This window comes from Nomascus leucogenys, chromosome 10 (genome assembly GCF_006542625.1).
Source record: "Nomascus leucogenys isolate Asia chromosome 10, Asia_NLE_v1, whole genome shotgun sequence".
Lineage (NCBI taxonomy): Eukaryota > Metazoa > Chordata > Mammalia > Primates > Hylobatidae > Nomascus > Nomascus leucogenys.
Genome location: NC_044390.1, coordinates 33,835,940 through 33,853,210, shown reverse-complemented (window position 1 = coordinate 33,853,210; position 17,271 = coordinate 33,835,940). Strand labels below are relative to the sequence as shown.

Here is a 17,271-nt window from a genome sequence, read left to right as displayed (position 1 = left end):
GTTTACAAGACCTTGAAGATTCATCAGGCCACTCTCAAATGTTCACGTTTCCTGTGCTTTGAGTTTTTACTGAATATGCTTGATTGTAAGTGATCACAGATGAATTTTCACTCACCAGTTCCAACAACAAAATAAAACAAAATTAACTGGTTTATCCAATGGAGAGGTGATAGAACAGAAGTGGCTTTAGATTTAGTTGTTTAGAAGATGACCTCAGGATTTTGCTTCTCTCCCTTCTAATGCTAATATTCCATTTCCAGTGAGCTTTCTTCACGAAGCAGAACAGCAGTCCCCATAAGCTTCAGGTTTGCTTGTCCTTACAGCTCATGAAGCCAGAGAAGACCCCCTCATCCCAGGGTCTAGGACAATCCCCCAGCCAGATTCAGATTGTTCTGCTTCTGTTATATCCCTACACCAGAGACAGGGAGATGGGGCCATATGACTTACAGTCCTAAGGTGTGGGGGAAAGTTTCCCAAAGGGCACTCTTACCAAAAGGAGAGGAGAGAAATGTTGGGTATACAAAAAAAAGAAAGAAAGAAAGAAAGAAAGAAGGAAAAGAAAAGCAACAGATTTTTACTATGCCTAACCTCATCCAGCAGAACCATCTTCCCTACTTATTGAGTTAAAAATCTCTCTGCTGTACATAAATTTGTTAACAAACTTCAATTACTGAAAAGAAGAGGGAAGACACTGACACACATTGAAAATCTACTCTGGTCTAGGCCAATTTCTAGATATTTTAACATTTACAACAACCTAGGTTGTTTTAATAATATCCCCCATTTACACAGAAGGTAACTGACACATAGGCTCATTCTATACCTGTGATCAAACAACCTGAAACTGGCAAAACCTAGATTCAAACACAGTTCTACCTGACTCATTCCACAACCAAAGTGTTGTGCTTCTTTTAGCAACTTTGAAGTCAAAGAAAGTGTTTAATGTCTTTAAACAGATGGTGGGCACAACCATATTTGGAGGCCTATGTGTATGAGTTAATCAGTCAACAAATATTTGTTAAGTGCTCACTACGATGAGTCCCTAATATGAGTCTTACAGGTAAAGAAGAGACAAGTGGTCTAGACTCTGCCTCCAAAGTGGTTAAGTTGGAAAAACAAAACAAATATGCATTCAAAAAAAAACTTTAGCTTTAAACCATGTGATACTTATAAATACATTTCAGTGAGACTCATCACCCTTGGGATTCCTGTTTAGAGTGTCATGTCCTGTAGACTGCAGGCTCTACCAGGACACTGCTGCATCGCAGCTGTAGTTGTTTAAATATCTGCTGATTGGTGATTAATGTGGACTATGCTCATGGGAGTTGTCACAAAAAGAATAAGTCTTGAGCTGCCTTCACTAAATAAATAATGTGGGGGTATGGTTGGGGTGGGTTTTTTTTCTTTAAAAGGGAAGGCAGGTAGAAAGAATAACACTTCACCCAGGAAGGAGAAAACTTGTGTGTGACCTCAGCTATCACCATCATCTGCATCACCCTGGCTAACCAGGAGGCCCTGAGTCTGTCCATATGACCTGTTCATTGCTACTATAGTCAGCATTGGAAAAGCCAACACATTAAGATTATCCATAGCCAAGGCATCTCACAGAGTCTACATCACTCCCCTGGCACCCCCATCAGAGCTAGAGCTGGTACCTGCAGCTGGAAGACTTGAGGACAGGCTACATCTCTGGAGCTCTTGCAGATATTCCCCAGCACCAGCCTGGAGCATCACAGCCACACTGGGTGGCTAGACCCAGAGAAGCAGTAGCATTTTCAAGTAGTCTGGCTCTCAGGGACTCCTACTCATAGGAGAAGGGGGAATGTACCACATCAAGGGAATACTCAGTGGGACAAAGGAACCCAGAGAGTAGGCCTTAAGTCCTCGATCTTTCCCTTGGTGGGAAGTCTCTTTCAGAAGAGGCACAGCTGCAGTGCTAGGCTCAGCAGAGAAAGTCTTAGGCCCTACTCCAACAGTCAGGCAACTCCGGTGCTCATGAAGGGTCTTAGAGAAGGGGACATCTTCTCCCTCTCATCCATCACTGCAGGCACAGCTGGGACTTTTCCCATGGGAGCTTGGCATGTGTACACCTATAGGAAGCCTCTCTGGAATACTTCAGGGTGACTCCATCCCCACAGGAGGTGCACTCTCCAGGTGCAGGCTTGCATGAGAAGTAAAGTCACAATTCCTCTCTACTTGGAACATCAACAGGCTTGTACATAAAAAGAGGTGTCTGTCTGATCAGAATAGCCAGAACATTGGCTCAGGGGTGTTTGAGAGGTAGATGGCTTTCCTGCTGGCCTGGCAAGGGTAGGGGTGGGTACAGTCCTTCCCTCTGATAAGGCCTCAGTGTATTTCACTGAGAGCTCCCCCAGCCACCCCTGCCCACCATTTGGTATTGTGTTTAACCACATGCTTTAGCCACATCCTGTTATTACCCATGGATACCATACCCCTATTGGCATGACGCCTGAACTATTCAATCTAGTAAATAAAATAATAGGGAAAGTAAATAAATAAAAAATTGTATGCCATGGGGGAATGAGATAAGCTTCAAGAAATGTCTACCATTCCAATCTTATATCAGACTGTGAACTTGCTCACACATTAAGCATATTGCTACTACAACCAGAAACTGAGAAAGTCATCATACAAAGACTCTCTATAACCAAGGAACTCATACAGAGGCTTCACTCCGGAAAGCACCAAGAGCCAAATTAAGCTACAATAAACTATAAACATTAAAGTCACATCCTTAAGGAGGAAAAAGAGAATTTTTAAAAATACACAGTGAAATCACAAATTCAAGAATAATTAGAAGAAATAGTCTACACAAATGAGAAGGAACCAGAAAAGTAATTCTGGTAATATGACAAAACAAGGTTCTATAACACCCCCAAAAGATCACACTAGCTCCCTAGCAATGGATCCAAACCTAGAAGAAATCTCGGAATTGCCAGATAAAGAATTCAGAAGGTTGATTTTTAAGCTACTCAAGGAGATACAAGGGAAAAGTGAAAGTCAACTTAAAGAAATTTTTTTACATGCAGTATATGGATGAAAAATTCTCCAGAGACATAGATATCATAAAGAAAAAACAATCACAACTTCTGGAAGTAAAAGACACACTTAGAGAAATAGATAACCAGGAAAGGACATAACAAAAAATAAAATTACAGACCAATATCCCTGATGAACAAACATGCAAAAAGTCTTCAACAAAATACTAACTAATCAAATTCAACGGCACATCAAAAATAAAACACACCAGGATCAAGTGGGTTTCATACCAGGGATGCAGTATGAACTACTGGACTATGCCCTGGTACTGGTCCATGGTCTCTTAAGAAATGAGTCACACAGCAGGAGATGTGTGGTGGGCAAGTGAGCATTACCACTGAGCTCCACCTCCTGTGAGGTCAGCAGCAGCATTAGATTTTCATAGGAGCGTGAATTGTATTGTGAACTGTGCATGGCAAGAGGTCTAAGTTGCACACTCCTTATGAGGTGGACGAGTTTCATGATGAAACTATTCCCCCATCCCCCACTTTTGCCCAGAAAGGCTGGGGATCACTGGTTTAACATACTTGAGTCAATAAATGTGATATATCACATAAACAGAATTAAAAACAAAAACCATATGATCACCTCAATAGATGCAAAAAAGCATTTGGTAAAACCCAGCATCCCTTCATGATAAAAAACCTTCAACAAACTAGCATTGAAGGGACTTACCTCAAATTAATAAAAGCCATATATTACAAACCCACAGTCAACATCATACTGAACAGGAAATGGTGAAAGCATTCCCCCTGAGAACTGGAATAAGACAAAGATGCCCACTTTTACCACTTCTATTCAACATAGTACTGGAAATCCTAGCAAGAACAATAATGCAAGAGAAAGAAATCAAGGGCATCTAAATGGGAAAAGAGAAAGTCAAACTATCACTGTTCACTGATGACATGTTGGTATACCTAGAAAACCCTAAAGACTCCTCTAAAATAGTCCTAGATTTAATCAACAAATTCGGTAAAGTCTCAGGTTACAAAATCAATGTACACAAATCAGTAGCCCTGCTATATACTAACAATGACCAAGCCAATAAACAAATCAAAAACTCAATCTCTTTTACAGCAGCTGCAAACAAAAACAAAAACAAAATCCCTAGGAATATACTTCACCAAGGGGGTGAAAGATCTCTACAAGGAAAACTACAAAACACTGTTGAAAGAAATCATAGATGACACAAATGAATGGAAACATATCCCATGCTCATGGATTGGAAGAATCAATATTGTGAAAATGACCATACTGCACAAAGCAATCTACAGACTCAATGCAATTCCTATCAAAATACCAACATCATTTTTCTTTTCTTTTTTTTTTTTTTTTTTTTTTTTTTTTTGAGGCAGAGTCTCGCTCTGTCGCCCAGGCTGGATTGCAAGTAGCGTGATCACGGCTCATTGCAAGCTCCATCTCCCGGGTTCACACCATTCTCCTGCCTCAGCCTCCCGAGTAGCTGGGACCACAGGCGCCCGCCACCGCACCCAGCTAATTTTTTGTATTTTTAGTAGAGACGGGGTTTCACTGTGCTAGCCAGGATGGTCTCGATCTCCTGACCTTGTGATCCACCTGCCTCGAACTCCCAAAGTGCTGGGATTACAGGCGTGAGCCACCATGCCCGGCCAATCATTGTTCAAAGAATTAGAAAAAATAATCCTAAAATTCACATGAAACCAAAAATGAACCCAACTAGCTAAAGCAATCCTAAGCAAAAACAACAAATCTGGAGGCATCACATTACTGGACTTCGAGTTATACTACAGTGCTGTAGTTACCAAAACAGCATGGTATTGCTATAAAAATAGGCACCTAGCTCAATGGGAAAGAAGAGAGAACCCAGAAATAAAGCCAAATACTTAAAGCCAACTGATCTTCAACAAAACATACAAAAACAGAAATGTAAAGGACACTCTATTAACAAATGGTGCTGGGAAAACTGGCGAGCCACATGTAGAAGAATAAAACTGGATCTCTGTCTCTCACCTTGTACAAAAATCAACTCAAGATGGATCAAAGACTTAAATCTAGGACCAAAACCCATAAAACTTCTAGATGATAACCTTGGAAAAACTCTTCTGGACATTGGCCTAGACAAAGAATTCATGACTAACACTCCAAAAGCAAATGCAACAAAAACAAAAACAAATAATGGGACCTAATTAAATTAAAAAGCTTTGGCTGGGCACAATGGCTCACGCCTGTAATCCCAACACTTTGGGAGGCCGAGGCGGGTGGATCACGAGGTCAGGAGATTGAGACCATCCTGGCTAACACAGTGAAACCCCGTCTCTACTAAAAATACAAAAAATTAGCCAGGCGTGGTGGCGGGCACATGTAGTCCCAGCTACTCGGGAGGCTGAGGCAGAAGAATGGTGTGAACCCAGGAGGAGGAGCTTGCAGTGAGCCAAGATCGCGCCACTGCACTCCAGCCTGGGTGACAGAGTGAGACTCTGTCTCAAGAAAAAAAAAAAAAAGCTTCTGCACAGCAAAAGAAATAATCAGCAGAGTAAACAGACAACCCACAGAATGGGAGAAAATACTTGCAAACTATACATTTGACAAAGGACTAGTATCCAGAATCTACAAGAAACTCAAACAAGTCAGCAAGAAAAAAACAATAATCCCATCAAAAAGTGAGCTAAACACATGAATAGACATTTCTCAAAAGAAGATACACAAATGGAAAACAAACACATGAAAAAAAGTTAAACATCATTAATCATCAGAAAAATGCAAGTTGAAACCACAGTGAGATACCACCTTACTCCTGCAAGAATGGCCATTATTAAAAAGTCAAAAAACAATAGACATTGGCATAGATGTGGTAAAAGGGGAATACTTATACATTGCTGATGAGAATGTAAATTAGTACAGCCTCTGGAAAACAGTATGGAGATTCCTTAAAGAACTAAAAGTAGATCTACCATTCAATTCAGCAATCCCAGTACTTGGTATCTAACTATATTTGTCTGTTCTTTCTTTGCTATTAAGAACTACCTGATACTGTGTAATTTATTTTTTTAAAAAAGAGGTTTACTTGGCTCATGGTTCCACAGGCTACACAGGAAGCATAGTGGGGGAGGCCTCAGAAAACTTATAATCATGGCAGAGATTGCAGAGGAAGCAGATACCTCTTCACATGGGGGAGCAGGAGAGAGAGAGGGTGAAGGGGGAAGTGTTACACACTTTTAAACCACTAGATCTCATGAGAACTATCATGAGAACAGTAAGGGAGGAGTCGGCCTCCATGATTCAATCACATCCCACCAGGTTCCTCCTGCAACAATGGGGATTACAATTCAACAAGAGATTTGGGTGAGGACACAGAACTAAACCATATCATTCCATCCCTAACCACCCCCAAATCTCATGTCCTTTTCACATTTCAAAACACAATCATGCTTTCTCAACAGTCCCCCAAAGTAACTCATTTCAGCATTAACTCAAATGTCCACAGTCCAAAAGAGCCTGTACCTGTACCCTTTTGTGTATGAGCCTATAAAATCAAAAACAAGTTAGTTACTTCCAAGATACAATGCGGATACAGGCATTGGGTAAATGCTCACATTCTAAAGGGGAGAAATTTCCCAAAACAAAAGGGGTGTATGCCCCATGCAAGTCCAAAACCCAGCAGGGCAGTCATTAAATCTTAAAGCTCCAAAATAATTTCCTTTGACTCCATGTCTCACATCCAGGCAACACCGATGCAAGGAGTTGGCTCCCAAGGCCTCAGGCAGCACTGCCCCTGAGGCTCTGCAGGTAACAGCTTCTGTGATGACTGCTTTCATGGGCTGGTGTTGAGTGCCTGAGGCTTTTCCAGACACATGGTGCAAGCTGTCAGTGAATCTACCATTCTGGGCTCTGGAGGATGGTGGCCCTCTTCTCACAGCTCCACCAAGCAGTGCCCTAGTGGGGACCCTATGTGGTGGCTTCAGCCCCAAATTTCCCCTCTGCACTTCCCTAGTAGAGGTTCTCCATGAGGGCTCCACCCCTGCAGCAGACATCTCCCTGGACATCCAGGCATTTCCATACATCCTCTGAAATCTAGGTGGAAGCTCCCAAGGCTCAACTCTTGCCCTCTGCATACCCACAGGCTTACCACCAAGTGAAAGCTGCCAAGGCTCATGGTTTACACCCGCTGGAGCAGCTGCCTCAGACATATTTGGGCCCTTTTAGTCATGGCTAGAACTGGAGTGGCTGGGATGCAGGGAGCAGTGTCTTGAGGTTGGTGAAGGCAGTGGGGTTCAAGGAAGCAGGACACCCAGACCCTGGGCCCAGCCTGCAAAATCATTCTTCCTTCCTAGGCCCAGCTTGAATTCCTCCTGAGAAAATGGGTTTTTCTTTTCTACCACTTGGCAGGGCTGCAAATTTTCCAAACTTTTACACTCTGTTTTCCTTTTAAATATGTTTCAGCTTCAGATCATCTCTTTGCTCACAAATATAAGCTTATGCTGTTAGAAGCACTCATGTCACATGTTGAATGCTTTTCCACTTAGAAATTTCTTCTGCCAGATACCCTAAATCATCACTCTCAAGTTCAAAGTTCCACAGATCTCTAGGGCAGGGGCACAATGCCTACAACCTCTTTGCTAATGAATAACAAAAGTGACCTTTGCTCCAATTCCCAATAGGTTCTTCATCTCCATCTGAGACCACCTCAGCCTGGACTTCAGTGTCCATGTCACTGTCAGCATTTTGGTCACAACAATTCAACAAGTCTGTGGGAAGTTTCAAACATTCCCTCTTCTTCCTGTCTTCTTCTGAGCCATTCAAACTGTTCAAACCTCTGCCCATTACCAAGTTACAAAATTGCTTCCACATTTTCAGATATCTTTATAGCAATGCCCCACTCCTGGTACCAATTTTCTGTATTAGTCCATTCTCACATTGCTATAAAGAACCACCTGAGAATGGGTAATTTATAATGAAAAGAGGTTTAATTGGCTCATGGTTCCACAGGTTGTACAGGAAGCATGGCTGGGGAGGCCTCAGGAAAGTTACAATCATGGTGGAAGAAGAAGGGGAAGCAGGCACGTCTTCACATGGGGAAGCAGGAGAGAGAGGGCAAAGGTGGAATGCAACACATTTTTAAACAACCAGATCTCATGAGAACTCACTATCATGAGAACAGCAAGGGGGAAATCCACCCCCATGATTCAGTCACCTCCCACCAGGCCCCTCCTCCAATGCTTGGGATTCCAATTCGACATGAGATTTGGGTGAGGACACAGAGCCAAACCATATCACTATTCAAAGGAAAAGACGTTATTGTATGAAGAAGACACATGCACATGTATGTTTACTGCATCTCGGTTCACAATTGCAAAGATATGGAACCAACATAAGTGCCCATCAACCAGTGAGTGGGTAAAGAAAATGTGGTATACATACAGCATGGAATAGTACTCAGCCATAAAAAGGAGTAAAATAAAGTCTTTTGTAGCAACTTGAAGGGAGCCGAAGGCCATTATTCTAAGTGAAGTAACTCAGGAATGGAAAACCAAATACCATATTTTCCCACTTATAGGTGGGACCTAAGCTATGAATATGCAAAAGCATACAGAGTGTTATAATGGACTTTGGAGACCCCAAAAGGGGAGGGTAGGAGAAGGCTGTGGGATTAAAAACTACATATTGGGTACAACATACACTACTTGGGTGATGAGTGCACTAAAATCTCAAAATTCACCACTATATAATTCATCCATATAACCAAAACCCACTTGTACCCCAAAAGCCATTGAAATTTTAAAAAAATGTTTAAAAAAGGAAGAAAGACACACGGTAGGCATTCTTTAAATGTGGAAAGAATGGCTAAGGGAAGCAAGAATAATGTGAGAATAAGCACAGAGTAGCAGTGATTGTGGTATACATAGGGAAAGTGAAGGAACAGGGTGTCCAGAGACACGGGCTCTCTGTACTGATTGTACAGAAACCGGAGTTAACTCACAATTTTCAGTGGCACTAGCACTGTCAAGTGTTTTGTTTGTTTGTTTTTTCACCCAAGAAAGGAAGATGTTCAGACTACAGATTGTGGTCAAGAAATTATATATTTTAGGTGAACAAACAGCGAGGTTTGGGCATGAAGGAAGGCACATACACTGCACAGAGAAACAGATTTTCCCAACTCTAAAATTTAGACGTTTATATGGGAAATTTGGCTGGGCAGTCTAAGTGGAGGAAGATTAAAAAGGACTTGGAAAATCAAAAGGGTTTCCTGCCTTCATGATGCTGTGAGGCATTGTGCCCCAGAGTGAAAACTGCATTTTTGTGAGTTGGTGTGGCAGGCTTGGAATATCACCTCTTTCAGCAGCTCACTCAGGTCTGGCGAGGGCTATTTGTACCTCACTGAGGGCTTCTCTCCAAGAAAGCCCTGAATCCTTTTCCTCCTTTTTCCTGCAGATTCACTGTAGGACACTTTTTGAAGCAAGAACGTGCATTTTCCCCCTGGCGCTCTGCAGCGATTCTCAGAGCCCAGTGTTACTCACATAGGTGGGACTGCTCTCAGTTCAGAGAGCCCTGGGACACTTAAGACGAAAAGTCCCTGGAAGTCAGCAAACAGCCATCTGTCAGTCTGGCATCGATTTACTAAAAGCGACTTCTAGGGTATTCTAAACCACTTTTAAAAAACAAATTAGTCACGTCGACTTCCTCACCCCTCAAGAGATAGGAAGGCAGCAGTGGAGTGCTTGCTCAGGAGCTGTATTTATTTAGCGATTAGCCTAGCACTTTGATTTTAGGGCAAAAGCGAGCCAGACAGTGCGGCAGACGTAAGGATCAAAAAGGCCACCTATCACTCGCCGGGGACGCCTGCCTCCTTACCCTGATAACGTAACTATTTCTCTGCATCGGATTTTAGTTTTTGTGTTTTTGTTTTGTTTTATTGTGTTTAATCACTCCAAGTATCTCATCCATTATTTGAAGCGGGCTCGGAGGAAACGTGCCGCATCCTCCAGTCCTTGTGCGTCTGTTTAGGTCTCTCCGAAGCAGGTCCCTCTCGACTCTTAGATCTGGGTCTCCAGGACGCATGAAGAGGTAAGGGTGGGGGGATCCCCTATTCGGGCGCGCGGAGCTGAGCGCTGAATCTTCCCGGCGGAGGCTCAGTGGGAGCCGAGAACTCGCCAGCACCGCGCGCTGCCTGCCGCCTCCCAGCCCAGGACTTGGGAAAGGAGGGAGGGGACAAGTGGAGGGAAAGTGGGGCCGGGCGGGGGGTGCCTGGGAAGCTAGGCTGCGCTGACGTCACTGGGCGCGCAATTCGGGCTGGAGCGCTTTAAAAAACGAGCGTGCAAGCAGAGATGCTGCTCCACACCGCTCAGGCCGCGAGCAGCAGCAAGGCGCACCGCCACTGTCGCCGCTGCAGCCAGGGCTGCTCCGAAGGCCGGCGTGGCGGCAACCGGCACCTCAGTCCCCGCCGCGCTTCTCCTCGCCGCCCACGCCGGGGGGGCAGGAACGCGGCGCCTGGCGCTGCAGACACCCGCTGAGTTGCAGAAGCCCACGGAGCGGCGCCCGGCGCGCCACGGCCCGTAGCAGTCCGGTGCTGCCCTCTGCCCGCGTCCGGCTCGTGGCCCCCTACTTCGGGCACCATGGACACCTCCCGGCTCGGTGTGCTCCTGTCCTTGCCTGTGCTGCTGCAGCTGGCGGCCGGGGGCAGCTCGCCCAGATCTGGTGCGTTGCTGCGGGGCTGCCCCACACACTGTCATTGCGAGCCCGACGGCAGGATGTTGCTCAGGGTGGACTGCTCCGACCTAGGGCTCTCGGAGCTGCCTTCCAACCTCAGCGTCTTCACCTCCTACCTGTAAGTACTTCCCCACGTCACTCCGGGAGAGAGGCTAACAGGAGAAGGAAGGTTCGTCCAAGGCGAGGCTGGAGGTTCCTTGGCGCCCGCCTGCTCGGGGGGCGGGGGGGAGGAAGGGGGCGAGTTTGTCAAGGGCATCCTGGCCAGGCCTGTTAGGGCCCCCAGAGAAATGCACGTGTCTCGGGGAGTAGCGTGCCGGCACTTTCTGGACCCGCAGAGAAATGGCTTCGAGTGCAACCCGGGAAAGCGCTGCTGCGCCGCAGCTTCCCAGTCCAGCGCTAGAAACATCGCAGGGCGAATTCCTGCAAATGCAGGCATTTGCGTGCGGAGTGGGCATTTGTGACCCAGAGCCTGGTACCCAAAGGCAGGCTGCCATCTGGTCCCCGCCCCAACCGCCTCTCTGTGTCTAGTCGCATTCCACGGAAAGAAGGTCTGTAGAAAGTTTCCCCAAAGGAGAAACAACTTGCCCAGCTCCAAAGGGTTTTTAATCTGCATCCCTTGCACGGTGACGTGATGTAACTTTTTCTTTTTTTCCTCTTTTCCTCCCTTTCTTCCTCCCTTCTTCCTTCCTTCCCTCTCTCCTTTCTTTTTATTTTCTTTCTTTTTTAACGGCGTGATTAAAATGTGGCAACCACAAACCCCGATTAGAGCTGCCAGAACGTTATCTTTACCTTTGGCTGCCCGCGCCGCCCTTTGAAGTGGCCGCGGCCGCTGTGTAATCTTTAACCATCTCTTCCCCCGGGGAGGAAAGGGGAAGTGGGCTGAAGGCTGTTGGGCTGGTAAACAGCGGCACCGACACCCAAAGGGAGACCTGAAGCTCTCTATCATCCCTGGGGGATTCTCCCACCCCTTCTCTCCCCCACTGCAACTTCCAAAGCCCTGAAGCAGCGACTCATTGCATAATTTTTTCTGTGGAAAACCCAGGCCCGAAGGTAACAGGTGGTTGGGTGAACGCGGTGACCCAGGAGGAACCCTATTCTTGGAGACCAAAGCGACTACTCTCTCCACCCCCGTGCAAAGCATCTGCTTCATTCCTTCCAGCAGAGAGACCAGGTTCTAGGCCACTCTGGGAAACAGGTGCTCCTTACCACAAGGTGAAACATTTAGGTTTTAGTTCAAGACATTGCAGCGAGCCCACCCCAAGCCCATGCAATTCCAGTTTTCGGCTTCTCTGATGTACCTTGGCAAGAGAGAGTTGGGATGTTTGTGAACCAGTTCTTCCATCTGCTTAGTTGTTTTCTGGAGGGAAGAAACATGAAGAGGCTTGCACAACATTTTCCACTAGGTAGTGATTCTTTTTCTGGAGACAGAGTGAGGAAGAAAAAAATATCTTTTACTTGCTTTAATATTGTCTTTAAAGAAAGGTACCATCCTGCTAGATTTTAGGATTGGTAGATGGCAGGTCGCCTCCTCCTCTACCATAAAGCTATTTTGACTGCTTTTTCTTTTTTATCTGAAAGAATGTTAAAACTATTTTTCCCACCAAGTTTCCCTTCAATTGCACTCGTGCATGTGGTACTAATATTGTTCCAGGAATGGAAATCTCTCCTAAATGATCATGCTCTCAGAATTCACATTTCCTCCTCCTGAACAGCTATCTCCACTACAAAGCAAAATACTCATCCCCAACCACTCTAGTTTAACTGCTAAAGTCAGTGTTGCACGGATCCCACGCTCTCCAATGCAGTGAATTTCTGAGACCAGTTTGGCAATTTTGCTTAACAGCCTATAACTCCTCTTCCCCATCACCCTGAAGAAGTTTGACTGTATGCAAGGGAGGTGTGCAGTACCCCCAAACACTTAACCTACTATTTAAATCATACATTCATTATAAAATATGTTTAAGAATACAGAAAATAAGCTTACGAATAGTTCCAGATTGCTTTCTTCTCTCACTTGAAAGAACAAACATTTGTCAGGCTTCCGTTACAAAAAGTTGGCATAAAATTCTGCTTTAAACCATTTCCCACATACCTCAAATGCATTTAACTGTGTCCTCCATGTGCTCAGGAGAACTTACTGCCACCTACTGCCAATGTTCCCTATCTATCTATCTATATTATAGATAACCTCTTGAAGTTAAGATACTATTAGGAAATTAAATGCCATATTATTCTCATGTTATGTGATGACAGCCTGTACCTTGGCCTAAGAAGACATTTTCCCAGTGCCCTATGAAATATTAAACTCAGAGTGTCTGTAAAAAGTGATACAGTAAATGTTAAATACTTATTTCTAATGCAACACAGTTCAGGGAATATGAGTGCTGAATATAGAAGTCAGTCCTGAAGTAAATAATCAATGCGGTGTTCTGTATAATGTGTGATTTCATAATTTGGTGTCCTTATATACTAAAAAATGCCAGGGCCCATGGGATGCCCTTTGAGCAGGTGTTGAGGGTTTGGGGGCTTTGTTGGTTTTTTTACAACCACAGGAACGCTGTGCAGACATTAAGGGTAGACGATGCCCTCTTTTGGTTACACCTAGTATTCTCTGACCATTTCTGTCTTCACTTGTGCAGCCAAAACATAAAAGATGAATTTTGATTTATTCATATTCAAATAAATGAGTATGTGTTCTACTGAGTTTCTTATTTGAAGGAATAACTTCCCTTTGATGTTGAAAGGGAGCACAAAGTTATAGCTCCACTCCACTGGGGCCCAGTAGAATTTAAGCCTTGATGAAAAAGTTGCAGTGTACAAAGACTGATGTGGTAAAAAGCCAGGACTACTATCTTTTATTATTTGTAAGAGGTTATCATCATTTATTTAGTCAAAATGTTATCTGCCAATCCCCCTCAAAAAAAGAACAAGCATTTCCTTTTCTTCAAACAGATTGATGATGGCAAGTTCCAGCTGTACACATTTGACAAGTAGCTGTACACATTTACCACAATCTGATAGCTGGCTAGTCAGACTTGTAGGTAAAGAAAGTCCTACATCTCTTCACAGAATGCAAGCACTATTTATGTGCCATTTTGTAATCTTTTTTTCCCAGAAAAGCAAAATTTTAAGCCAGTGCAAATATTAATATTGATTCTCTCTTCTTACTGAGCTGCCTTCCACAGTAGGTCTTTAACTGGACCAATAAAGCAAGTGAAAACGCTGGAAAAATCTCGATCTTCATCTCTTTTCTCCCCCCGCTCCCCCAGCAAGTGGTTATGGGCTCTGATTTTACTAACAGGGGCTAATAAAGTTTACTTAGCAGAAAATAAGGAACACACCAAGGTTGAGATATAAAAGCAGACAATAATTGTTTACAACATTTAATACATCTCTATCTACCAGTTATGATCTGTCCTAAATAAAGTAGTTCTAGCATCTAATCTTAGTATAGGTAAGTTATTTTAATGCATCAAATGTGGACATTTTTATTAATAGGGTCTTAAAAGTAAACTCCTCTCTGCCACTTTGATGTGTCTGTCATCTAGTTAGTGTGACATTCAGATAGAAAACTAAATCCTAATGAACATCCTAATATAATAAATATACTTTTCTTTATTGGTCCAGAACAGCTATTTTATTTTAAAAAGAAAACGGAGTTTTTCTTTGCTGTTGCTTAAAGGCATTCACATTTCATCCATAAGCAAATTTATGTTATATAAACCAAAGGGACCAAGAGAAAAGATATTTTTTAAATTATATGGAGTTTGGTTACTTTTTCATACGTAACTTTGAAACAAAATTTAATTTTACACATAACTCGTAAAAATAATGTTAATAAGAACGGAACAAAAGCCACAATTAGTTAAATTAGGCACCGCCTTAATATCATAAATGTGTTTTAAGTATTTAAGATGCAGTTTCAAAATGAAAGATCCTTTTTAGAATCTTCTTTGAAAATGAGTTAATATAGTTCTGCTTCTCTTCTTATCATTTCTTAAATAAAAGAAAATGTACTTTAGAAATGATTACAAAAATAGTAACTCTTATAACAGCCTTAACATTTAGATCAATTACAAACATTATACAGTTTGCTCTAAAATGTACTTTTAGAATTGTTTAAAATATAATGATGCCAGTAAATTTTCTTCATTTTAATGAAGTTCTTTCTTTTTCCCCAGGATTCCTGGGGATTTTTTCCATAGTGTTTTTGTTATGGGGTGAATTATTAAAACTAATTGATAATTAGTCTAAGTAATTTTTTAAAGTAGTGAGCTTATTCAAACAATTTTGTGGCATAAATTAAAAATAAATATTACTGAATATATTTAACATATGCATGACAGAGTTGGTGTGACAAGAATGAATTTTTACGTATAATAAACATGATCCTCAGTTTTTTTCTTTCTTCCTTACGCATTTTCCTCAAAGTAAAGGAGTTCTGATGTAGCAACAAAAGGTAGCAATCATAAATGAGTTAGAAGATCGGAATCAAGAAATAGCCTGTGTAGTTAAACAACATCATGTTTTGATAATAGACCAGTCACACTTGGATGTGTTTAAAGAAGTTTAGAAACACAAAACTGGTCTATGATTTCTGAGAGTTAAGTATTTTATCTGAACTATTTTATTGTTTTCAGTTTTCAAAATATATACCTATCAAAGGCATAGAAATTTCAGATCAAACAATTAACCCAATAAAGCTATCAAAATTAAAGACATTATAGAATATTTATAATTTTATAACTGATACTTAATTTTGACTTACCTTAGCAAAGCATTTTTTTATATTTCTTCTATCAAATTCATGCATTTAAGTCATTTTAGCTACAAATTTAAGTATGTTTCTGAATAATCTAAATCACATGCCGTAAGACAGAAATGAAAAACAGTAGTGGATTGTCCAATGAGCAATTTTGTGAAGTAATGTTTTTGTTTGGTTCAGTTATTATGCAAATTTAGAATAAAGCTAAATGGCACATTTTCTTGTAAACACTTCCCCAGTAGATACTTCTGGTAGACTGAAGTCTTCATGAGAAGACAAATTCCTTCCTATAAGATTCAACTTTCTCACTCCAGTTGCAATATTTTCCTTTATAGAGCCTCATTTTGTAGTAGAGAGATGAATCAGACTGGCACTAAAGCCACAACTAGTATATTACATATAAAACAAAATGAGCTGAGTGTCTAGTCCTGTTGCTATTTTTGATGTATCTTGGTAGAATTTCACTTGTTAAATCTGCCCATGAGTTCTAGCCCACTGCAACTCTTTTATTCCCAGATCTGTCAGCTTTAATACACACTTTAATTTAACCATTGTAAATAACCAACTACATGCGCAATTTCACCTATGGAACTCTATGCCAAAAGGAGACATTTCACAGTCTATAATGTGGAATTTTTAATTAAATTCTCATAATTCAAAACTGATTTTGTTCTCCATAAGTTATATGGTGGGAAGCAGGTCCGTTCTTAAAATCTGTGGCATTTTTCTGTTAAATGGATTAGGCCCAATGGGAATACCTGGCTTGAAACTGGAAGGGAGAAAAACATTAGTCATTTGATTTCAAGAAATGGAATAATATATCTAGTGGTAATGCTAAAAGGCTCTTAACAGGGCATTAGCATTAGTGGAAAACTATTTAAAAGATGTTTCATAAGCAGAAGTGCTTCCATATATCCTCATGTATTACTTCTCTTTTTAAATGTTTAAGTCCGGAATTGGAGACACTGAGATTTACTTGGAGAGTATGCAAAGGAACCAACTCCTGAGCTTGTAAACAACTTCCTGAAAGTCAGACGGAATAACACCCCAGGGTTTCATGGTGGGCTCTTTCCTTCAGGGCCTATTCTTCTTATTTGGCTGTGAGCTCCTCCAGGGTAGGGCATTTTCCACTTTATATCCCAAGTGCCCATACCAATGCCTGGCTCTTAAGGGGGTTCAGTAAATACCGGTAATATTGAATTGAGTAGAATTGGCTGAACCAGCTGCTGAAATCCCAGTGGCTAATAGGAGTCAGAGAAAGACAGGTGAGAACTACTAGTCCACAAGTACAAACAACACAAGGCCGCTGGCCACAATTATTGTCCAGCCCCATTTGAAATACAGCTGAATTGTGTTCAGTTTAAATGATGCAATGAGTTTATTTCAACACATGCCATGATTTACATGTATAAATTACTTTATTATTGTAATAGCAATAGTCATAATAACTGATAGTTGTATTGTGTTTCCTAAGTGCTCGGCACTGAATACTTTACTCAGTCATAGGCCCCACAAAGTTACTAAATATTTACTCAGTCAATGCCCCCCTTGTGGTGGGGCAACTTGTGACGTTAGGAATGATAATAGTACCTCTTATTAGGTAAGCTTACTGTAAGCTTATTTCAAGTATTTCCATTGCTCAAAATATTTTTGGACTTCCTTTGAAGTTATCTTCAGGGCCAGTTTACAGCAACCCAAGAAAACAGGCTTTCCAATTTATACTTATGCCTTGTAATCATTTTAATTGGTGCTGAAATATTTTG

At 42.0% G+C, this 17,271-nt stretch overlaps 1 protein-coding gene across 3 annotated transcripts in view; it reads left to right on the top strand.

The window, feature by feature from the left end:
* The first annotated feature begins 10,363 nt into the window (after positions 1-10,363).
* Positions 10,364-17,271, top strand: part of LGR5 (leucine rich repeat containing G protein-coupled receptor 5) — a 151,158-nt gene continuing 144,250 nt past the window's right edge. For 2 of the 3 annotated variants that reach the window (XM_003259545.3, XM_003259546.3), the window contains exon 1: positions 10,367-10,861. In XM_003259545.3, the coding sequence (XP_003259593.2) occupies positions 10,650-10,861 (212 nt within the window). In that variant the 5' untranslated portion in view covers positions 10,367-10,649. Of the gene's footprint in view, positions 10,862-17,271 lie in introns of all 3 variants that reach the window. The other variant, XM_003259544.3, reaches the window with a different exon arrangement.